This window comes from Oxyura jamaicensis, chromosome 5 (assembly GCF_011077185.1).
Source record: "Oxyura jamaicensis isolate SHBP4307 breed ruddy duck chromosome 5, BPBGC_Ojam_1.0, whole genome shotgun sequence".
Classification (NCBI taxonomy): Eukaryota; Metazoa; Chordata; class Aves; order Anseriformes; family Anatidae; genus Oxyura; species Oxyura jamaicensis.
In genome coordinates this window covers 25,316,954-25,340,644 of record NC_048897.1, presented here as the reverse complement: position 1 = coordinate 25,340,644, position 23,691 = coordinate 25,316,954, and the positions used below count along the sequence as shown (strand labels likewise).

Below are 23,691 nucleotides of genomic sequence, written 5' to 3'. Positions count from 1 at the left end.
TGGGGAAAATAGTTTAAGGTTGCGGTGGCTCTTACCAGTTTTTTCCCCAGCCCTGCCGAATCTTTTTACAGCAGGCAGAATCTCCTTGGAGCAGGCAAAAACAGCCTGACTTTCTAACAAACTATTCTAAGAGGTTTTGTACTCGTAAGCATTCAGAAACTTCCAAACTCTAAGCCATTTGTAAAACCCTGTTAGAACTGTGTTCCCTCCCTCTTCTTGAAATGCAAACTTCCCATCTGGGACCTGTGGAGACGTGGCCATGCGGGCGATAACGTGACGTGACTTCCCAGTGCTTGTCCTGCCCTCTGCGAGTAGGGTTCATAATTCATGGCAGAAGCATGGGGAGCACTTGCAAAAATAATAATAAGGAATAAGAACGGAGTGCTGCGGGAAGGGGAGCGAGGGAAAGGTACCAGCAGATGGAAAGCTCTGAGGCTGGCTGGAGTTTGCCTGGTTACAAAGTGGTTGAGAATGTGGTCGGTGAGCTGGGGGTGTCCCCCGTGGGCTGGGGGTGTTCCTGCTGCCTCCCCCCTGCCAGGGTGGCTCCTGGAGCCTGAAGGTGTGGGTGGCGTTGCTTGCAGCACTCTGGCACCTTGCCTGCTCAGGGAGGTGACGTGGCCGTCTTGGCTGGGTGGTGCACGGCAGCACACGCCGCGTGGGGCAGCTCCCAAGCTTTTCCAAGAGGAGGGGGATGTGGTAGAGCTGCTCTCTGCTCTTGCAGCCTCCTTGCTTTCTCCCCCGTGCTCAGCTTTGTTCGGCAGGGAGGATGCTCCCATGGGTCTGTACAAGGAGACCTTGGTGACTAACGACTGAGCCCCACGTCGGTCACAAAGCAGATGGGGCTCCATGGTCACCTTGCTACCCCGTTGCCCTTCTCGTAGGGATGCGTGTGGATGCTGATCGTCCAGAGGCCAGTTCATCACATGCACACTTCAACAGGCAAACGTTTCTCGTTTTAGCACTGTCTTTGATGTTGAGTCAGCCTTCAGATGTCCCTACAGCTCTGATGGCTTCACACCCAGAGCTGAGGGCAAGAGTTGGGCGTTTTGCTCTCATCCCAGAAATGCTCAGCGGTGCAGCTGGCGTGCGGCCGCATGGCGCAGGGGCTCTGTGGTAAGCAAGGCTGGTTTCCTCGTCTCCATTTTAAAAGCTTGGTGTCTTTCCTACAGGCATGTGTGTGCCTGGAACAAAGGCACAGAGTCTCATCCTCCAGCCTGCTTTGCAGACAAAGCTCCCACTTGCTCAAATTCAGTTGTTCCCCGTGCAGAACGAGGAGCTGGCAGTCGTCCTGGGTGCATGCGAGCTCCACGCAGGCTTTGTATGGAGGCTTTTCAATCTCAGCCTAATTTTAGCTTTGGGATAGGGCTGGAAGCTGAAGTTGTCAGCAAAGCTTTTTCCTATTAGCACTTGCCCAAAATATTTCCCATGCTGTGTACACACTTACTTATCTCCTTCTCTCTTTTTTTTTCTCTGCCTTACAGCTTCTGACATGAAGAAAGATATAGACACTTTAATAACCCAGGAAAAAGCGGAGATCGTTGCCAAGTATGAGAAGGTACCACGCTCATGCTTTCCCCCAGCGCACTAAGGCTGCAGCTATTTAATCAAGTGGTCAAGCAGGGATGCTCCAAAGCATCTCCACCGTAACCCGTCTCTCCCTGCCCGCGCATCCCCTCTCACCTTGTCCCCAGACTTTCTCGCGGGTCCTATCCTCTGGCTCAGGCCATAGTTCGAAAGGTCCTGGGCTTCCAGTGCTTTGGTGCCCCCTAACACCAGGCTGCCTCGTGCCCATCAGCACCGAGGTACAGCCCTTCCCAGCCCAGAGCAGAGACACCCCCACACAGCTGGATGGTGCAGATTTTTCTCCCTGCTTGCATTGTGTTCCTCTCCTTAGAGCAGGTTGGAGTCTCCAGGCCTGTTGCTCTGTGCTTGTGTGGGGGCTGGGGGAAGCAGGGTGTGGGCGCCGGGGTATTCCCACTGCTGGGGGTGGCTCACGGGCATCCCTTCTGCTTCCAGGGCAGGCAGGAGGGAGCTGAGATTGACCCGTGGGAAGATGCCGACTTCACGCTGTACAAAGTCACCGACCGGTTTGGGTTCCTGCAGTAAGTCCTGCTCTCCTCTCCTGTCCTCCCAGCGCGTGCTCGTGCAGGGTGCCCTCTGCACAGTGTGGCAGGGCCGGCGGCCTGGCTCCGGGCTGCTCTGTGGCCTGGCTCCATCAGCCCCAGAGGCTGGGGGCATCTCCTCCCTCAGCCACCCGGGTGGAAACATGCTGCTTTGAATCTGCTGCGAGGCAACATTCAGAGCCCTCCAAAACTGCCTCAAAATGCTCACGGTGACCTTTGTGAGCAGGGGAAAAAAAAGATTTTGAGATAACCACTCAGTACGAAAGGTGTGGTTTGTTTTTTTTGGGGGAGGGGGTTCAGGATGTCCTTTTGCTTGTTGACCTCTCTGGGGAAGAGTGGTTTCCCATCACCTGGTGTCAGAAGCTGCAGGCTAGTGCTCACGCACCTCCCTGGAGGCCTGTGGCATTTGTTTGAAGGAGATCATCCTGCGTTTGCCCCTGCTGATGCAGGGCTGTGTAGGAGGGGAACAAATGAGATCTGATCATTGTTCCTTCCCTTAGGAAATCCTTGCTCTAAGCAGGGCACAAAGGAATTAAATGCACACCTTTTGGCTGGGGAGAATGTTTAAAGAGCAACTTTTCTTCTGGATTTACAACAGAAGTAAGAATAGTGGCTGTTCTGTCTGCAGCAGGGGGGATTCAAAGCTCTTGCTGTTCAGAATTCCCCCGCTTTTTTTTAATGGATGCCCAAGTGTGCACAGGGTTTCCAGCAATACCCGTGCTTGTTATCCCCCCAGCAGCTCCCAGGTTTTGGTTGGTGCCTCGGGCAGGCAGTGGCCCAGAGGGACAGCTGTGGGACAGGCACGAGGTCCTGGAGCCATGTGTCTCTGGTGCGTGGCTCCCTGCAGAGGGACCCGCAGCTCCCGGTGCTCCTTATCCCCAGGCTAACCTTGTCATCCCTTGCTTTTCCAGCGAGCAGGAGCTGCCAACCCGCACTGCCTTGGAGGAGAAGGTGAGAGCTGTCGCTTTGCTGATGTGGTTCTCAGATCCTTATAAGCTGGTTTTTAGGGAAACGAATGTGCAAGCAAGAGCGCAACAAGCAGAGGTGGGGACTCTGCACGCTGCAGCTCCGGGACTGCTTGTTGGAGCTTTTATCTGTAGTGCCATGCACCTCTCTTCCTCCACGCTGCAGTGAAATCTCACATTTTAAAGCACTTTTTGCATGTTTTTTCCTCCTGGGAAAAGCTTCCCTCGATTGGGCTGCAGCTACAAAAGGGGACTGAAGGCACAGGGAAAGACCACGGTGGTTGTGGTAACCCTGCTTCATCCTCCTCTGCCCCGAGCTGGCAGCGTGTCCTCCTGCAGGGACACGGGGCTGTTTGCAGAAAAAAAAAGGCATTTTATTCTGAGATAGAGCCGAGCCTCCCTGTGCACCGTGCCACAGCTGCAGGAGGTTAAAGCTCACCTGGAAAGTGGAGATGTGTGTGCTTGGGTTGTGAGTGGGCTTTTGTGGCAAGTAACAGCTCTTTGCTTCGGTTCATCTGTAAAATACCTTGCCTCAGAGGGACCGGTGTGGGGTCTGGTTTGTGGATGTTTGGCTTCTCCGTTGGGATCCTGCTAGCTGGGACTAAAGCGTCTCATGTCCACCTGCCTTCTGGCAGAGGTGATGCAGAATGGTCTGAGGCTTGCTGAACCTGGAAGGATTTTGTTGTAAAGGGCTGCTCCTCTTGGAAATGCTTTCTGTCTGCTAAGCCTGTGTCTCTCCTTGTTTATACACTGCATTTTTAATGACCGTGGGTTGAAATTGCCAGCTCCTGCAAACACCTCTGGATTATTCCTGGCCCCACCAGAGGTGTTCACGTGTAGCAGAACACAAAGTTCAGCTGTTAGAAATTTCAAACTGAAGAGAATTAAATTTTATTCTTTTGGGAAGTATATTCTGGGGCTTTTTTCTTACATTTGTCTTGTCTTCTTCCCCCTTACACCAGCAAAAGCAGCAGGAAATCGAACGCGTGGACAAGTGGCTGAAGATGCTGAAGAAATGGGGCAAATACAGAAACAGTGACAAGGTAAGATGGATGTGATGGTGCAACCTTTGAATCAGGCTTTCAAAAAGCTGAGAGAGAAACTAGAGATCAGTTGGAAAATATTGCCTAGTTCTACCCATTAGTCTTTAAAATTCTCAATCTTTCCCTGAGCTTGCTGGTTTACCAGTAGAGGGAAAGTCGTGTTCTGACGAGAGTGTTAATAAAAATGGTTTCCTAAATGCTGCCCGCATATTTGCACTTAGCTTACCCATGCAAGCAGGAGCGCAGCAGAAACGTTCATGTGCCCTGCCTGCAAGAGCAGGGGGTGCCTCGTGCCCCAGGCTGTTTGTGTCTCCAGCACCTGGGAATGGCAAGGAAGGCGTGAGGGGCATGGTGCAGCTGATGTTCTAGTAATCCACGCATTGGTAGACTCTGGGAAGAGACTTAAAGCAGAAACCTCTTTAACCTACTGGCAGACTTCAGACCCTCTCTGGGCACGGACAGGAGCACTGTGCCTGCTGTATGCTTAGAGCAAGCTGGACGTGGCGCCTTTCTGCGTGGGATTTTGGAGCCTCGTGTTCCCCAGGGGCCATCCTCAGAAAGAGGCAGCCAAGGAAGTGATGCCAAGTCCTTTGGGCTCATGTAGATGGATGCTTCCCAGCAGCATCAGCAACCCTTACAGCCTGGGGGCCCAGCAGCTTGTGGGGGCTCTGCTGGCTGTATGGCACCCTTTGGGGTGTCCTGAGGGACCGGGGTCCTATGTACAGCCCCAGGGGAGGCCCCAGGAGCCGAGCAGGATTTTCACCGCCCAGCTGCTTCTTGGCTTTTGGTTTTCAGCTCGTGAGGTGCCTGACCAGCCATCTACCAGCAGGCCTCTTGCAGGTCATTGTGTCAGAAAACTGCAGAGCTCTTGTCATGGAATAAATGACGTTATTATTTATACCAGCCCCTGAACAGTTTGTGACTCCTGGACACAGAAGAGGCATTGTCCCCTGGAGGACTTGAGCCTGGCTGCCCTGGCAGTCGGCGTCAGCCCCCTCAGTGGACAGAGGGAGCATAAAGGAGCTTTGACTTGGTCCTGATGGTCCTGGCAGCCCGGTGGCACTGTTCGCAGGCCGGCCTGTGCTGCTGGTAGCCACCGGGGAGTGCCTCCAGCTGCCCTACAGCCCAGTGCTCAGTGCCGGGTGGCAGGGAGCAAGACCCGAAGAGGCACAACAAGAAGCACTTTCAAAAAAGAAAGCAGGTTGCGTCCTTCACCTGCATGTTTTTCCATTCCCGTTCATCCTTTGTGTGGACCACTACGCTGTTTGCATCCTTTATTTTTTAAAGGAGAGATGCTGCACCACCCCATGCTCTCTGGGAGCAGAGAAGCCACTTGGAGATGCGTGTTGCCACGAGCTGACGGCTGGCTGCAGTTCACAAATGGACTTGCAAAGAAAGGAAAACCTGATGCTGGGAGCACAGTAATGCCCTTCAAACACTTGCATTTTTTCCTAGCGAGGGAGGCACGATGAGCTCTTGATCTGATTTTTGCAATGAGCAGCAGGTTGGGTTTGTTCCTTCCCTGAGCAGTCAGCCTGTCGGCTGCGTGGCTGCTCGTCTTCACGTTTGTTTTCAGCACGTCACTGCCATGACAGAAGCCCAAGTGTCACAGGATGCCGTCTGCCTGCTATTTTAATAAAGGCTCGGATGTTGTCTTAGGGGAAAAATCCTCTTGCTGAAGATAAGAGCCTTGTATTTGATCTTTGTTTTGATAGAAGCTGTGCAGAAGGGCTCTGGACTCCTTGTGCAGGCGGGTGTGTTTTGCAGCATCTCTCAGCATTTGCATGGGGTTCAGGTTGTTGCCTCAGCTTGCCTGTTGTGAAACGCATGCTGTGCAATTGGGAAGGGTGTGAGCTGCTGAACTTCTCTTGTGTGGACCAAAAGCTGCCCCAAGAGGACCTGCAGGCTTTCTCCTGGAGAGGAGAGAAGGGCCGTGGTGGACCCATCCTCCTCCCATATCTGACACCCCTACCAGGACTGCTGTGCCCTCCCCAGGCGTGTCCCGTGTCTCCCAGCCCAGGGGGCATTGGTTCAGCAGTGGCTGCAGGCTGGGGAAGGCTGCATGCCCGGCTGTGCCCTGGGTTTTGCTCCCTGAGCAGCATGTCCCCGTGTGCTGCTTGCTGGTGGCTGCCGCAGATGCTAGGGAACAAGGCAGGAGAAGCCCTGGTGTATTGCCTGGCCTAGCGTGGCATGGCTACGCCTAAAACCATTCCTGGTGTAACCTGTTTAGAGATGAGCAACAACTCAGATTGCTGCAATTAAAGCGATGCCCTGGGGCTCCTGGTGCTTCTCACCCTATCAGATCTGTCTGCGGAGCTGTTCCAGACATGCTTTATAGCAGCGTGATTTAATTTCAGCAGAAACACAGGTGACACCGGTGCTGTTCCTAGGATGGATGTCAGGCTGATGTCACGGTGCCTTTCCCTGGCTCTGCGTGCTGTCTCCTGGCTTCCACAAGGGAAACGATGAGAAAATACCCAAGTCCATGCAAAGAGCACGTGGTCCTGCAGAGCTGATGTATGCCAGACCTGTGAAAAAGTAGGAAACTGTGTAACTCAGGGTGCAGCACCAGGTGGTGCGTGTGCCCTCCCCTGCTCTTTTAACCCATGTGACTGGGTTTAGGATGCTAGGAAGTGCTCTGATAGTGCTACATAAGCATACGTGGTTATGGCAGCACAGTTTAGGGGGGAAAAGGCTGTGCTGAGTGTGCTCTGACAGCAGGAAAACTTGCTTGTTGTAGCTCTGGAGTAACGGGATTTCAGCCAGAAGCATCAGTCCTGCGGGACTGAGAGCTGAGGAGAGGCCACGACTTCTGTCTGCACCGTTTGCAGGCTGCTCGCTGCTGCTGGCCGTGGGGAGCATGACCTTTGGAGAGGGATGGCTTTGGCCAAAGATGTCAGGTTTTTAGACAAAGCCTCTCTCTGCACGCAGGCGTGGCCTTGTCTCTGCTAAAGGGCACTGAGCGGCTGTGTGCTGGCAGGGCTGCTTGGGATGAATCAGGGCTCTGTAGGAACAGGCACAGACCCCCGGGAGGGAGCACTCTGCTCCTGCTGGGGACAGCTTGGTGACGTTTGGTGTGGCAGGGGCGGTCCGAGTCAGGTTTTGTCCCCGCTGCAGTGCTGCCAGCAGGAATATCCCAGGGAAGAAAAGGGCTTGGGCTATTGAGCAAGCCTCTCTGCCGTGGCCATCACATCTGCATCGTCCTTGCCACGTGTCTACTGGGGCAGTGGAAGGCTCCTCCTCTGAAATTCACTAAAGGACTGTTGCTAAAAATGAATATTTCCCTGCTGTATTATAGGGTTCCAGCTGGTTTGGGGTTTCAGGCTCTCACCTTCCTTTTCCCAGCAGCTCCATCTGCCCCGGCAGCAAGGGGAAGCCGAGACACTTCCTAAGGGAGGGCTTCTCAGCTGGCCCTCACTTCTCAGTAGGTTTTCCTCCCAAGGACTGCTGGCTTCCTCCCTCATTATGCTGAGGTGAGCGAAGGCAGGCAGCGTTTTCCTCTATCCCAAAGGTGGCTGTTGTAGTAAATGCACGTGCCCACCCTGAGCCATCGCTTCAGCCACCAGCATCCCCAGCTATAAAGCATGCACGTGTTTGCTCATCCTGCTGAGCTGTGGCTTGTCTGCTTGGGTTGTGGTCCTGGCCCTCCTTCCTCAGCTGCAAGCACCAAGCAGTTTATTAGAGACGAGAGATGGTGACCTTGAGGGTTCTTCATTTTTCCCACAGAGCGGGGGTTCCCATCACCTGCGCTTCCTTCCCCCCACAATTGCCGCCTTTAATGATAACTTCCCTGTTTTCCTTCAAGCCTCCCGAAGAAGGAAAATTGCTCACTTTTACTCTGTGTGACTCACGGCACTGAGGTTTTATCACTTGTACTTTTGGAGGCGGGGGGAGGAGGAAAGCCCTCAGATAAATAACACAGAGGCATTTCAGGGTGGTTCGATCACAGCATGTTTTGTAACTCCCTTGTTTCTGCTGCACTCTCATGCAGAGAAAATCATTAGAGGCATTTACTACGTGCCAGTGAGGGCTGCGCTTGTTACAGTACAGCACTAACAGGTCGGAGAATGCAAAACGAAGTAATTTTCTTCCCCCAAGCTGAGCATCTTGCTCTACCTTGGCAACTGTCAGCTTCAGAAATAAATAAAAATAAATAAATCGTGGGCTGGTTTTAACTGAACGGGTACATACTCTGTTCTCTTAATCCTGTCTCATCTTGTTCTTCACTATCTCATTCTTCACAAAGCCATGGAGGCTTGCAGGAGCTGGGCTCTGTGTGCTTCTTACTGGTGCGGCTTTGGAGCACTCTATCTAAGCAGGTTTGTTTGCAGCTCCAGCCTCTTTCATGCTGATTTAATCACTCTCGGGTAACTCAACCCAAGTGTGAGCTGGAGCCATGGGGACAAAGGTGTCTGGCGAAGTTTTGAGGCTCACTGTCCTAGATCTTTGCATCTATTACATTTTTGTTTACATCCTTCTTCACTGTGACTAGGATAGGGTTATTTCTTTGCCTGTCCCCTAGCCTGTGTCTATTTGGGCCCTCCTGCCTCATCCCACACTAGCTCTTTGTGCCAAGAGCCATCTGTGCTGTGCTTTGCACAGCCCCTAACTCAGTGAGCATTGTGCCACAGTGCAGGCAGCGACAGAGCAGAGCTGCGAGTCTTTAACCTTGTGCCCAGGCCTGTGCTAAAAATTCAGGTGAGAAGAGAAAAAGCTGGCTGTGTGAGATGCACCAGAAAGGAAAGGTGGCAGCAGCAGATGGTGGGAAGGCAGAGCTGCAGGACCACAACCGCAAAACCTGCTGCTGACATTGCCCGCCTCGATACTTTCCCTTGAGTCCCAGCCCTTCTCTTGCACCAGCCTCCTGGAAAAAGCAGAGGGATTTTGGAGGAGGTCGGAAAGGTTAAAACCAGGCAGCACAAACTGATTGCTTGGTGGGACATGGACCTGCTGCTCTGCCCGCGTGAGCACGCCTGGTCCTATGGGTCCCCCAGCCCCAAGGAAATCGTCATATCCTAACGTGAGCGCCTGTGGCTGGAGCCTGGGCACGTGCAGCGCATCCTTCAGCGCGTCCCCAGGAGCCGGGAGGAATGCTGCAGTTGGCTTTGCAGTGCAGCTGCAAGGCATTTCAAGGGTGGGATGAATGAAAGTGTGGAAAATGTTCAGATGTAAGGCACTCTTTTTTTTTTTTGAAGTGTTCTTTTAATGGGAGAAGTCAGGGATGGAACAATAGTTCTTTTTTCTGTTTCCCATTGGAATTTAATGGTCTATTCAGAGAGAGGGGGCCTTATGACAAGAAAAAGGGAAGAGGCATCTGTGAAATGCATGAAAGGCACACAGGGAGGCAGGAGGGGGACACTCAGATGTTCGTCCCTGATTCCCATCCTTGCTCCAGGGATAGCACACACGTTGTTACTTTGCTCAGGATGAGAACCGTGCAGGCTCAGACCGAAGGCTTGCACAGCCAAGCTGCTCTGCTGCTCAGCCTCGCCGTGCCGGGAAGCTGCAGCATGCTAACGTTGCACGTGTTTTCCTCCTGGCAGATGTGTCGGCGAGTGTACAAGGGCATCCCGCTCCAGGTGCGGGGCCAGGTCTGGTCACTCCTGCTGGATGTTGAGAAGATGAAGAAGGAGAACGAAGGAAAGTATGAGGTACGGCTCCAGCATGGGCAACGGGAGCAGGTTGGGATTCACGGTGGACGCTGTCTCCATCTGTGATGGGTGGGAGGGGTGCAAGGATTCCCAACGGGAAGCTTTTAGGGATGGGGGGAGCCCAGCCCCCACGTCCTCACTCACCGGCAGCGAGGTGGCGTGCAGCGGTGGCGGGGCTGAATCCCTGCAGTGACCTGCTGAGACCTCTGAAAAGGAAAGGCTTCAAATCAGCGAGGGCTGAGAACAAAAGTGGGATAAACTCTTTATCCTTGCATGTGTTAGGCTGGGGTCTGTTGGCCAGCTGCTTTCCTCAGCGTGCTGCTTCCATGTTTTCTGCTGGAAGTGGCCAGCGCAGGTACTGTAGGTGTTACTGCATCTTCAGGGAACGAGAGGGGACAGAAAGCAAAGGTGCTGCTCGTGGTGGTTCCCTGAGCTAAAAGGAGGGATGCGGAGTGGTCACAAGCACCTTGCAGCAGGTGGGTGCCAGATGCGGGTGCCCCGGACCCCTCTGTGTGCTTTAAAACTTCACTTGTGGTGTTGTGAAGCTTTCAGCAAGGTCAGAAGCCTTGAACCAGCCTGCGAAGGGGCAGTAGTCGAGAAAGCCAATCACAGCGGAGCGAGAGCGGATCTTAAAGCCTGTGGGGGATTTTTGAGCAGTTTATGACTTAGATGTGCAGCTGGAAGTGCATAGGAAGAACTGAAACAGCCTCGATTGAAGCAGCTGGTGTGTGTTGTCCTTTATCTTCAGACGTCGTCATAGGAGTGCTATTTTGGAAGTTTCTATTAAAAATCAATTTCCATTGTTTCCTCTGCAGATAGGAGCAAAGTCCTACTTGCACTGCTTCCTACCAGAGTTCTTCATGCTGCAGACTTTTCTATGGATTTCTTGGTATCAAGCAATTTCTGTGGCGTGTGTTGAACAGCAATTCAAGTAATGGGGCTTGCTGTATTTTTTTTTATTATTTTTTACTCCAAATGTCTAGGCTGCTTTACGCTGCCTAGCTTCTTTTCCTAACCTGTTTCACCATGGAGCTTGCACTAGCGTAGCTCAGAGGCCAAGCAGGCTCCCTGGGGGGCCGTGCACACCCCGAGCACACCTCAGCGCACCCCTAACAGCCCGCACAGCACCCTGCTGGCTGGCTGCTCGCATCTGCACCACCACCAGCACCACCAGCCGGGCGGTCAAGCAGCAGAGTTTCTTGTGACAGTGAGCACAGTGTGATGGAGCCACGTGCGGGGTGAGGAGCAGGCGGTCGCGGAGGTGACTGCTTTTTGGAGGTTAAGTCCCACTTCCAGCAGGTGGAGGCATTTCTAAAACATCTGCTTATTAACGGGGTGATGCTAATACTCATCATAGCTAGTCAACTGTGGATGTTAATAGTGAAGTGCTGCTGGGATGGGGTCACGTGAGGGGGCTCAGGGAGCAGGGGCTGGGATCGCTGCACTAAGCAGGGATAATGAAGCTCTCCCAGCGTGCAGTTTCTTATCACGCTCCCTCCTGGGAAGCTGTGCCGTGCAGGCAGGGAAGCAAAGCAAACAAATGAAAGTCATGAGGAGTGTTTATCTGTGCTCCAGAAAGATGGATCTGCCATAAGCAGGAGCTTCAGGGTTAATAGGCTTTGCTGGATTCAGCCCCCCAAAAGCTCATCTTAATCCTCCTCCTCTTTGGTGCCACCTGCCACCAGCAATTAGCTCTCTATTTGCTGCAGAAGAGGGTCAGGGGCACCTCCTGGAAGAGAGATTTTGCTTTCAGAAGGAACCAAGAGTCAGCCTCAGCCCCTTGTCCTGTAGGGGCTGGCCCCAGGGCTGCCATATCTCCCTGGGAATGAGCTGGGGCACAAAAAAATCCCAATGGCCTCAAAGCATCTGCTGCCCCTTGGGGCAGGCCCATTGCTGGGGGAGAGCAGGGTCCTGCTGGCTGCAGGTGGCTCTGGGGAGGATCCCCGGGACCCTATCCAGACAAACCAGGTGGTCCCCACTCCCTCCTCCCTAGCAACATTTTAGGAAGCAACTGGCCCAGTAGCTGCTCACTGAGCTATGGGTGCCTTGCTCTCCATCTCTGGGACTGGGGTCCTCTGAGCATAGCTGGGTTTTGCATTTAGCAGCTGTGCCCAAGAAGCTCTGCTCACACGCACGTGCAGCTCAGCACATGCTCACTTTCCCAGGCAGGTGTGGTGCTTTTTCAAGCCAAGTTTGGGGAGGCTCAAAGAAGAGAATGTCAAAATAAGGGTGGTGTGTTTTTTTGTGTTTCGTTTTCTTTTCAGGCTTTGAGAGATTTCTGTGCTGTTTTTGTGGGGAAAACAGGAGTCTTCAGGGAACTCTGAACTCAAGTGGTGCAGGGTACAAACCCTGTCAGGGAGGGATGCAGAGAGTACAGGATTTAAAGCAGGGAAATTATAGCATTTATCCAATCATCGTTCTTTTGTCACGTTTCTTATCCTGCCTTGTCTTGTTCAGGCAATAATTCAAAATAATCCCTCCATATACAGCTGCTTTCAAGGTTGAACTTAAAATTCCTAGTATCAGCTACTGCGAGTATGGGCTGTGCCCAGCCTCCAGCCACTAACGAGCTGTGGTGCTCCAAGCACTGGTGTGGCCACCTCGAGAGGTGAGCAGCATCCTGCAGGCCCCTTGTGGCAGGCTGGGAAGCATCCAGAGAAGCTTCCGAGTGGGTGATGAAGTGTCCCTGCAGCTGTGTTACCTTCAGTCCCCTGCGCTTGTGAGGAATGGATCTGACCCTGGGCTTGCTGCTCACCTCCGCTGCCCCCACCCATCTGGGTGATCTCAGGCTGCCTGAAAACAGTCAAAAAACATATTGTTTTAATGCAGCTAAACATGGGGGATGTTGAAGAAAGAGGGTGAGATCACAAGCAGTACCTAAAGGCTTGCTTAGCAGTACCAAAATGGTCCTTGCCTGCCTGCTCAGGGCAAAACGCAGGGCTGTGAGGGGACCTGTGGTGGCATTATCTGTGGAGCACCGCAGAGCAGAGTAGTTCAGCTGGAAGGGACCTTCAAAAATCACGGAGTCAAACTGCCTGACCACATCAGGGCTAGCGAAAAGTTAAAGCATAACGATGAGGGTGTTATCCAAATGCTTCTTCGACACTGACAGACACGGGGCATCAACCGCCTTGCTAAGAAGCCTGTTCCGGTGTTTTGACCACCCTCACGCTAAAGAAATTTTTCCTTGTGTCCCATCTGTCCAGTCTTGGGACTCTTGAGTGTACAATTGGTTCGTGTGGGCCTAGCTTTGGTACAAATTTCCTTTTTCTTTTTCTTTTTTTCAGTGGGCTTTAGTCCTTTATCCAGGTGACACTGCTTTAAATGATAAGCTGGCATGGGGGAACGCAGGGATCCTCAGTTCTGAGTTTAGCTCCTGTTCTGTACTCTGCCCGGTCCTTAAAATTGCTCCAGTGCAAGGCAATACCCCAGGACTGCTTTTCTGGGATTCAGCGCAAACTTTTTAAACCCAACAGGATCCTGTTCTGCAGGGGAAGTAGGGATCACTTCCCAGACAAACCAAAGCCGTAACAGAGCTCTTGGTGCTTCGGGATAGCCCTGAGAGAGTGCCAGGCTAGGCGCCAGTAATCCCAGTAAATTTAATTTCCTGGTGGAATTTAATTGTAAAGGTTTCCAACTCTGAAAACTCCTCGTGTGTGTCTGAAGATGAGCGAGGGCTGGTTTGGGCCCAGCTGCTGTGGCAGCGGGGGTGTTGATTGCGGGGCGTTCACCACAGGCCTCGGCGGTGGGAGCGCTGCAGGCCGTGTGGCGAGCGGGGTGTGCCAGCTCTGTGCTTCGGGGGTCACTTGGGACGGGCGAGACACGCTGGCCCTTGTCCCTCTGTGCAGACACACATCGTGCTCGGCCACCTCTGCTCTGCCTCGGTGGGGAGGCGAGCTCGTGGCCTGTTGTGGTTGCTGCTCCCCGTCCTGTCACCCCCAGCCTGCAGATCACCGCTCGCTGTCCGGACTGCTCTGCGGCCCCTCTGCACCTCACAGGCTGCCGCTTCTGCTGTGGGGAGATGTTTCTTCTCCTGCCCTGCGGGAGGTGGTAGTTCTGACCCCTTCTTCTCGTCTGCCCCTCTGTCTTCCAGCAAATGAAAGAACAAGCAAAGAGCTTGTCCTCGGAAATCAAGCAGATAGATCTGGACGTTAACCGCACCTTCCGAAACCACATCATGTTTCGGGATCGCTACGGAGTGAAGTGAGTACCGCTTTTGAGGCTTCAAATACCTCTGTGGGTATTGGTAGGTTGGCTGCAATGGGACTGGGTTAAGAGCTGGCCAGGATGGCCTCCAGCCCTGGGGCTGGGAGCAGCTCACGAGAGCAGAACCACCTCTGCCTGCCCCAAAAACCACAGGCATGAGGTAAGGCTTGGGCCGCAGGCATTGAGTTCAGCTGTTGAGTCTCTCTTTTCGGGCAGGTCCCTGCTGAACCACGTTCAGCACCATTTCTGGAGCCTGTTGTGGTGCCTCAGCCCCCAGATCTGCTCGGGCTGCAGTTGCAGAAGGCCTGGTTTGGGGTGGTGGGGTGGGTCTGTATGGAGCAGGACGCAGTGTACACGGCCTCTGCAGTGCATGAGTTTGGAGAGGTTTGGAAAAATGGCTTTGTCACTTGGGTGAGCCACACATGGCTGACCTAGGCAGACACAAGGTATGCAAGGAGGTCTGCGCTGCATACCTGTTCATTGGTGACTCCCTTAGCAAGGAGGGAAGGGAGAAAGGAGAAACCTACTAATAAAAAGGTGACAGCATTCCCCCTGGGATTAAAACACTTGCTGCCTCAGTGGCTTCCAGACTACTAAAAAGCCACCACCACCGCTCCAAACCTGATGAACGGGTGTGTTGAGCACTGTTTGTGTGGGCAGTTCATTTTAGTGTCCTTCTTCTTTCTCCCCAGGCAACAGGCTCTGTTCCACGTCTTGTCGGCATACTCTGTTTATAACACCGTAAGTAGTAAGTTAGTCTAGTTCAAGTGAAAAGCACTGTCCTGATGCGTGTATATGTATCTGGCAGGTGTGTATATGCCAGGCAGTGGCAATCCCAGCTGGAGTCCTACTGCTGGTTTGTACAGACTGCTGCAGGGCTCGCAGGCAGAATAAGCGCAGGTTTCTTCACCCAGCTGTTTCATTCCCTTGTTTGTTTTTTCACCCGGTAAAATGACACCTCTCAGATTTGGTTTGAGCAAGTGCCAGCGCAAAACAAGGAATTGCTCTTTGGCTTTCCACAAGACTGCCCTCCTGGCAGAGGGCTTGTCTGCCCATCATGTTCCTGACTTGTCATATGCTGAACAGCATCCTTGTTGAAAATGCTGGTTTGTTACCGCAAACCAGTCACTTTTAGCAGTAGGCAGAACAGCCCTAAATTAGCTGCTGAATGCACTGCCTCCATCCACAGGGGGTCACAGCTACCCCAGGAGGCACAGGTGACTCAGGGTGGCAGTCAAAGGAACAAAGACCTTGCCTTCCCTTGTGCGGCTGACTGGATGAAGGCTTACCAGATTGATTTAATTTTTAACTACTTCAGTGCTTCCATGGCTAAAGGAGCCCCAGGTAGCACTGGAGCCATGTGCTGTTGAGCGTCCCCTCCCACATTCCCAGAAATAGCTGTGGGCACCCGTAAGGGGCTGGCTTATGGCTGCTCAAGCCCTTTTCTTTTCATCACCACTAAGTTCCAGTGAGGTTGGTGGCAGTGGGGTGGGCTGGGTCCAGTCCACGGCAGAAGCAGCTGCCTGCTAACTTACCCCTCAGCTTTGGCTCTTTGGCATCATTAAAATCTTGCATAAACATTTGGAAGGTGCTGTTCAGCAGATGACGCAAACCCAAAAGGCTTTTCAAAGGCCCGGGTCAGAGCTTGGCTCTTGACTTAGACCAGGAGAAAGAGGGAGAAGTGGTTTGCATGCTGGTTTTAACCATCATGTGGAGGCGCCTGAAGATTTTAAAGCCTTGCAGGTGGGACGCTGTAGACCATATGGCAGATTCTGTAGACATATGGGAACTGTAAACTTGAGAATAAGCAGTAAAGACCTGGAAATGGGACAGACCTTGAAATAGGACTGGGAGGCACAGGTAACCTGAGCTGTTCCCAGCCATCCTGGCATAGCAGCATCAGCAGCATAGGTCCGGAGGGGACCAGGATCCGTGCTGCCCCATCCCCTGGGTCCTCCTCGTGTGCACCTTTTTGCCAGCAACAAAATCACTGGGGTCTCACGGGGTTGCATGGAGAACCACAAGTGGCATGCGAGCACGTGTGCTCCCTTGGCTCTTGCAGGAGGTGAGCTACTGCCAAGGGATGAGTCAGATCGCAGCCATCCTGCTGATGTACTTGAACGAAGAGGATGCATTTTGGGCACTGGCACAGCTGCTGACCAACCAGAAGCACGCAATGCATGGTAAGGATGAGAAGAGGGATGCAGGCAGCAACTCTCCCTATGGAGGCTGCTGTTTAACTTGGCCAGGAGAGCCTTGCTTCTCCTTAGGTACTTGTTTTAAAGCAGGTAAAGCTTAATTACGTGCTGTCGTGAACAGTACAGAGCTGAACTCCACTCCAGGCAGGCAGGTTCATCAAAGAATGTGATTTATCGGCACCGGCCTCTAATACTCAGTAATTAACACTGTTGCAGAGGCGATATCTTCCTTCCAAAGTGCCTTGCCCTTGGCAATCCATTAACTTCAGCTTACAAGTTTTTAAAAAGCCTAACAGAAGTACATCCAAGAGCACCACTTAATGCTGGTTTTTGTACACCATGAGCTATGTGCCCTTACGTTTTTATGAAGATGCAATTCCACCAAATGGGCTGTATTATTTTTCTTCAACCACATGAAAGTTCCTTTGATCTTACTTGTGGTTAGAAGTCATCTGTGCAGAGAGGATTATTTTAGAAGTGGAGGGCTAGCCCTTATGGTTTGATAACTCTGGATGGCTTCTGTGAAGGAGCCCAGACAGAGCCTGCTCTGGGTCTGGCCTTGCTTTTATGCTCTTTACTAAAGCATTGCTTTATCTGTGATCCTGGGATTTCAGGGCTGGATAGCCTGCTGGAGGTTTGATAGTGTGCACAGGGGGCTTGTCAAGTGCATCTCCTTCCAGATTGCAAGCTTGTGTTGTACCCGCACTGGTATGGACATGCAGGGAATGTGTGTCTGCAAAACCAGCCTGCCCCTGTGACCGATCGCTCCCAGAGCTCTTCTAATTTTTTCCTCTCTTGTCTTTTTTCCTGTAGGTTTTTTCATTCCCGGGTTCCCAAAGCTGCAGAGATTTCAAGCTCATCATGAGCAGATTTTAAGCAAACTGTTCCCGAAACTGAAGAAGCACATGGTATCTCTTTGTTATCAGTCTTCCCATACTAATGCTGTGTTTTAATGCCAAAGCAATTAGTGTAATGTTCTGCTAAATACACGCACAACTAAGCGTATTTCTAACTCTATGGCTGCTTCAGCCACACAGAGGCAAGCGTTTATTAAGTTGTTTTTCCCGTGAATCTTGCTTAGGGGAGTGGCTGTCGTTTGCTTGCTGTTTATCATTAGTGCAGGGACTGCTAAAATTGGAAGGCTTCCTGAGCAGAGCCAGGCAGGAGGGCTTAGAGACTGCAGCAGAAGGAGCTGTGGCTTACAGCAGTGAGGCCACACTGCCTTACTAGACTGGCTGCGAAGCCCAAAGTGCAATGGAATGTCTGGAGTTTTACTTGGATAATTATTAGCCCCGAGTACTTTCATTTAACGCTTCCCTGCCCTGCTTTGCGGCTTGAAAGGCAGGAGAATCCCTCCCGATTCTGGAGCAGCATGAGATGTGCTGCGTGTTTCCGTGGCTCGCTGTGTCCAGTTGTTTTTCTCGAGCAGCCAGCACGAGCCCATCTGGTGGCTGGAGGGGTGTCTGCAGGATGCATCGACTGCAGTCCAACGGCTGGGTGACTGTTTTGCAACACCTGCTCCCTTTTTTCCCCCCTCTCCTCCCCCTTTGCATTTGCTTTAGACATTTGGTATTCAGTGGCCAGACTGCTGAAGGTTTCTTATGCTCCCAGGGGGCTCGGTGGCAGGGCTCCAGGAAAAGCCATTTAAATTGCCATCGTCTGAAACAGCTCAGCTTAGTGCTACGAGCGAGCCAGCCCTGGCCGTGTCAGGGACACAGAGCCAGGACAGGTTTTCACTTCATTATAGCCACTGGGGGTAGGGGGGAGGATGGGAGTAACTCAAATCCTTGCCAGCAAGCACAAAAATGCCTTCATTAAGAGCCTCTGGTAGTCAGTGGGTGCCAGTAGTGGTGGTTTCCTGGCTGGAGAGCGCAGTGTGCTCCCTGTCAGGTGGGACTATTTTCTTGCCTGGGGTGTCCATGCCGGTGATTTGCCTGCATGCTCTGTAGCAATCCTAGAAAGCATTTCCCCCTAATGAACAGCTGTCTACAGCTGATTTTTTATTTTTTTATCACTTGGCAAGAGGCACAGCTCCCTCCCCAGTGCCTCTGCCCTGGCAGAAGGTGTAGCTGCCAGAGAAGTGGAGTTACTAGGTGGGGGCAGCGGGGAGCGAGCAATGGCTTGGCCACGCAGGTGCGGATTTGCCGGTGGGATGCTTGGGGTTCCTCGTTTCTGCGGTGCTCTGAGAGGCTGGGCTGGGAATTGGTATGGAAACACAACTGGTAATCCCATGGGTTTGGTTCCTGCGAGGTTTTTGTAAATCCCTGGGGTGGAGATTAGGCCAGAAAAGCTTTGCTTAGACATCCCTCCTCGTGGCTGTGGCATGGCTGAAGCCTGGTTGCAGACTTTACTCAGTGAATAAAGAACCAGAGCGGGGTTTCAATGCTGCCATTTAAAGCAGGGGCCTTTGTGTGAGAGGCAAGAAGCCTGACAAGCCACAGCCAGAACCTGCACCCAGGCCCCAGCGTCAATAAATCACCCAGCCCACCCCCAGCAAGCCCTGCGAATCGCTTGAGCTGCCCACAGCCTGCCTGCTGAAACACGGGTCTTGTTTGCTGTCTCGTCCTAGGACAAGGAGCAGATGACAACGGGGATTTACACGACCAAGTGGTTCCTGCAGTGTTTCATTGACCGGGTGAGGACCCCGTGGGCTGTGTCCTTCTCTGCCACCTGCTCGCACACTGAACGCGCTCAGTTTTTCTACTAGTGAATTGGGAGGAAGTATAATTTTAAGATGGTTTTAATAATATATAAGGTGGGATGTTACGCACACTCTCATAAGGCAGGAAATTCAACAAGGGAGAAGCTAAGAATAACCACCTGTCGTTCATGGTGGATGACAAGCAAACTCCGACAGCCCCACTGCAAATAGCGGCTGGGAGCTGGTCCTGCAGCAGTGCTGGGAGCCTCCCAGCTCGGAGAGCTGCTTCTCCTGCCCACTGGCACTGCTGCGGCCGTGCAGAGGCAATTAACCTCACTTTGGCTCTGGCAACGTGTATGGAAAAGAGCTCGAGGCACAAACCCGAACAAATTGCATGGCAGCAGTTGCACACAAATGAGCAGGCTGTGCACAGGAGACATATGAAAGCATGAGAAAATTACCCTGATTTGTCCAAGGCTAATTTGGCAAGCCCAAGCCAAGACTACCTAATTTTTAGGGGCAGCCTTGTGTTGGCACACGTGAGCACGAGATGGAGGCTGGCTAATATTTACTACATCTGTGCATCTGCAGTCTCAATTTTCTGCTTCCCTGTCTCCTATAAGACTGAGGGCAACCTTTTCCTCCTGGGACTGAGCTCAGACATGGACATGCACTGCCTTTCTTGTCACTGAAAGCTGTACAGAATGTAGCCACCTGAGTTTCTTAGAATCACGGAACCACCAAGGTTAGGAAAGACCTTCCAGGTCACTAAGTCCAACCACCACAAGCCAGAAGGTTTAACTTTAAATCAAAGCCTTAGATGATAAAATACATTTTTGTGTTATAGACGAGTTCCAGATGCCTCACCGGGGTGCATGTTTTGGTGTGAGGGGGACGTAGCCTTGCCGCTAACCTCTGCACTGCAATCCCGTAGCTGAGTGCTGCTGCCTTGGTGCTAACGGGCTGGGTTTGTTTGTGTTTGGGACAGACGCCCTTCACCCTCACCTTGCGGCTCTGGGACATTTACATCCTGGAAGGAGAGCGGGTGCTGACAGCCATGGCCTACACCATTCTCAAGCTGCACAAAAGTAAGTGCCTGGCGCAGTGGGGAGGCGGCGAGGGGATGAGCTGCCACGTAGCCACCAGCCCGGGGACAGGGTTTGGTGCTCAGCTCAGGTTAGCCCAAGCCAGTGCTGCCATCCAAAGGCAGATTTTGTCTCCAGCTGGAGCGTCTTCCTGCACAGTCGCCGCCTTCAGAAAACTTGAGTTTTGACAGCAAAATTGAGGCAAAGGCTGCTGGAGGTGGCTCACCCTGAACTTGTTTTCTCACCAGTCTGCGTGGGCATGGAGCACCCTAAAGAAAGGTTATAATGTGTGCTCCTGAGCTCGCTGTCCTTTACAGCTGTCAAAACTACTTTTAGAAGCGAGCGGGCACCCTGAGCTTTGCTATTGCTTGTTTATTGTGGAATCGAGTTGTGGAATCGAGAGGCGATATGCTTCTAAAATGACCAGAACCTGGTTTCCATACATAATGTCAAGGTAGTGACATTTCTGTTGATACCTTTTGGACTTCAAGGTGAGCTGACTAGCTTCTCTAGAAAGTCAGAAAGTGCTCCCACCTACCACCGGGCCTTGCTTTGTAGCCGTGAGATATTGTGAGATCCTAAAACTGGGATAGAGAGATGCTGATACTGCGAACTGGGGACTTCTGGGCCTGCAGACGGGCAGTCAGACTGCAGATGGTCTGCTTCTGCAGACAGCCACCCTGCCCTTCCTTCAGCTGAATTAAGAACATACTGCCCCGAAATAAATCTGAAAGCATCGAGTTGGTTCGCAAAGACGGTGTGGGTCAGCATCGCTGCCTGCGGGCATGGGGGGAGGCAGCTGTTAGGTCTGGGTCTGTCTCGTGGAGCTTTTCCTCCTCCTAGAGGCATTGGTGAGAATTTCTAGAAACGGCCCCAAACTTGTGTCCTGGCCTCCCCATCACCTACCAGCCCCTGCGTTGTGCTGTTCTCACCGCCAGGAAGGTGGGTGAGAGGAGGGGCAGCACACCCAGCCCTGAGCAGCAGGAGGAGAGGGGCCAGCACCTTCAGACCCCAGCACAGAAAGGGCAGCGCAACCCCTGGCTCGACAGGTTTTACTTCTGACCTAGACAAACCAGAGCACAGCAGCTTGTTCTGCTTCCCAAAACAGAGCCCCAGGGTGTGCCACTGCTCTCACCCGGCTGTGTTTTGTGCCCTTCCCCAGAGCGCTTGCTGAAGATGACGCTGGAAGACCTGCGGGAGTTTCTGCAGGAGAAAATTGCCGCTTCGCTGCAGTATGAGGACGATGCTGTCATCGAGCAGCTGCAGGTGTCGATGAGCGAGCTGCGCAAGATGAAGTTTGACCTCCCCCCACCAGGTGGGCAGGGCCCCCAGCCCCCTGACCCCTTGCTACCATCTCCCTGAGGCCTCCGGGGGCTGCGACCCTCCACGAGAGGGGTGGCCAGCAGCTCGGCTCGGCTGCTGCCTTCTCCTTGGCACTGGTCCTCCCGCGTGTGTTCCTCCTGGTGCTGCTGTCAGTGGGGGGAATGATGGGGGCAGAGTGGGACGCTGCTGGGGGGGTGCTCTATTTATGTAATGTTTATTTTTCATTTTTACTATTTCTTACTTTTTATTGCTTTTCCATTTTTATTTATTGTTTTATTTTTAATATTTCTCATTTCATGGTAATATACATATTTGATTCCAACTTTTATTTTAATCCCTCTTTTACGTTATTTGTTCTTTCCCCTATTTCCCCTCCCTCCAATGCAGCAAAGCCCGAGGAGTTCCCACGCAAACCCCTGGGCCTGGAGCTCTCCCTCAACCCAGTGGCCGTGAAGGCCAACGCGGCGGCCAATGGCCAGAACGGGCTGCTGGGCGAGCGGCCTCCAGACAGGGACGCCACGCAGCCTCCGCCCCACAGAGGGCCTCCAGGAGGGACAGCCACCGGCACCGCAGCAGCCGCGAGGACTCCCGACCAGCTGGGCAGCAATGCCGCCGAAGCGGCTGACGGACGCTTGCATCCCCCCAGGCACGATGGCGAGGTGGAGGCTCCTGAGGCTGTGCAGCAGCAGCCTCCCTCACCAAGAAGCGAGGCTCCGGCTGTCCCCGCTGGCCAGGAGGCCGCTGCGGTGAGTGGAGAGCCTGCCTCACACGGCAGCCCCCGGAGACCTCAGGGGGAGCATGAGGAGAGCCCCGTGCTGCTCGCTGCCGGCCGCATGAGCAGAGCTGCCTCACCGGCACGGCCTGGAGGCCCGCAGCCTCTGCCCCAGCACGAGTCGCCCAGCCCTGCTCCCTCTCCGCACGGCTCCATGGACTTGCTGCACGACCCCAGCACCTCGTCCGGGACTGCACCAGCCAGGGAGGCTTTGGCACCCAAGCAGCATTCCAACACAGACAGCTCGCCGAGGCGGCCAAATCCTGCTGCGTGTGGTCTGCCAGAGGTAGAGCAGGCATCTTCCCCACATGGGGAGGATGAGGAGGCACTGGATGCCCTCCCTCCTCCTCTGCCAGCTCAGCATGAGGACTTCCCCGAGGCCGAGCAGCAGCGCGGAGCGGCACTGCTGACCCAGACAGACTTGAGGAGCCCGGTACCCAAGTCTGCGTCCACGGGCGAGCTCACCAGCCTGCAGCAGGGCGCGGGCACAGCGGAAGGACTGGGCTTGGCCGCTCACCCCCCGCACAGGCAGTCGGGCGGCAGCGTGCCCCTCTTGGCAGAGACCCCGGGGCGCCCCTTCCAGCGGGGAACCGAGGGGAACAGCCCCTACGCCATTGTAAAAACCACCACTCCCCTGCACGTGGCCCACGCCACGGAGCAAGACTTGAACAGAAAGCAGGTGGCACTGCCCTTGCCTGAGGCCGGCCGTCCCCTGGCTGCCACCTCCCAGCTGCCTCCTGCCCCGGGGGCGGCGGCCGCCCAGGAGGGTGCCCAGAAACCATTCAATGCACTGAAAGCGCCGCGGCTGCCCCTCAGCCCCAAACCAAAATTATCCCCACAGGTTGCCAAATCCCTCTCTGAGAACAGCTTCGTCTCAGCCTCTCCTCCCCCCGCAAAGCTGCCCAAATCGGTGACGTTTTAGTGGGTCATGCGGGGAGGTGAGGGAAAGGGGCTGGAGCGGCACCGGTGTCACGATGCCCTCGGCATCGCCCATGGAGCCGTGCTTCGGTACGAGAGCCCGGGGCAGCTGGAGCTCCAGGAGCCGCCAACATACTCCATCTTGGTTTGCACCCGTGGTTTCTTTTCTATGGACAGAAGTGCTTTAATTTCGGGTCGCTCGTTGGAACTTGCCGAGCCCCGGGACGTGCAGGGAGGTGAACTCGTGCGCTTTGTTGCTCTCCTGCCTGTCTCCTGAGCTCTAGTGGTGGGTCTGCGGGCACAAGGCAGTGTAGTCTGAAATATTTGCCAAGAGAGGCGTTCCTCCCAACTGCCCCATCCGCCTGGCCAACGGTGTTTCTATTCCTGTAGCAATAGGCCTTCAGTTGTTTTTCCAGACCCGCGGGAGGCAGCAGCCCTCGGGACGGGGCCGCGGCACGCCTGCTCAGCAGACTATGCAATTCCCTGCCACTCCTGGTGAGGGTCCCCTTCCGCCTCCCCCCGCTGATGTTTTCCTGGAGGGGAGGCATTAGCAGCCGGGGCAGGTGAGCCCCTGGGCCTGGGGGGGCTCCGAGCAGTGCCCCCAGCAGCGGGTGCTAGGCAGGGCTGTTCTGGCTGAAGTTCTCAAAGGGGCAAGGCAAGGACAGCAGGGAAGGTTGAGCCGGGCGTGTGGGGAGGCTGCTGAGTGGCCTTTCCCTCACGGGTCCGGGGCAGCGAGCAGGCTTGCTGCCTTAAACCAGCTGAAGGG

General features: G+C 53.7%; 1 protein-coding gene across 4 annotated transcripts in view; it reads left to right on the top strand.

The window, feature by feature from the left end:
• The window catches only part of LOC118168094 (USP6 N-terminal-like protein), a 77,421-nt gene extending 54,033 nt beyond the window's left edge, over positions 1-23,388 (top strand). For all 4 annotated transcript variants that reach the window (XM_035328211.1, XM_035328214.1, XM_035328213.1 and 1 more), the window contains 13 exons: positions 1,482-1,555; positions 2,017-2,102; positions 3,035-3,074; positions 4,051-4,131; positions 9,675-9,782; positions 13,876-13,985; positions 14,681-14,729; positions 16,051-16,171; positions 17,000-17,094; positions 18,756-18,821; positions 19,816-19,915; positions 21,075-21,227; positions 21,623-23,388. In XM_035328211.1, coding sequence (XP_035184102.1) covers positions 1,490-1,555; positions 2,017-2,102; positions 3,035-3,074; positions 4,051-4,131; positions 9,675-9,782; positions 13,876-13,985; positions 14,681-14,729; positions 16,051-16,171; positions 17,000-17,094; positions 18,756-18,821; positions 19,816-19,915; positions 21,075-21,227; positions 21,623-22,929 — 2,382 coding nt within the window. In that variant the 5' untranslated portion in view covers positions 1,482-1,489 and the 3' untranslated portion in view covers positions 22,930-23,388. The remainder of the gene's footprint in view (positions 1-1,481; positions 1,556-2,016; positions 2,103-3,034; positions 3,075-4,050; positions 4,132-9,674; positions 9,783-13,875; positions 13,986-14,680; positions 14,730-16,050; positions 16,172-16,999; positions 17,095-18,755; positions 18,822-19,815; positions 19,916-21,074; positions 21,228-21,622) is intronic.
• Positions 23,389-23,691: the final 303 nt, after the last annotated feature.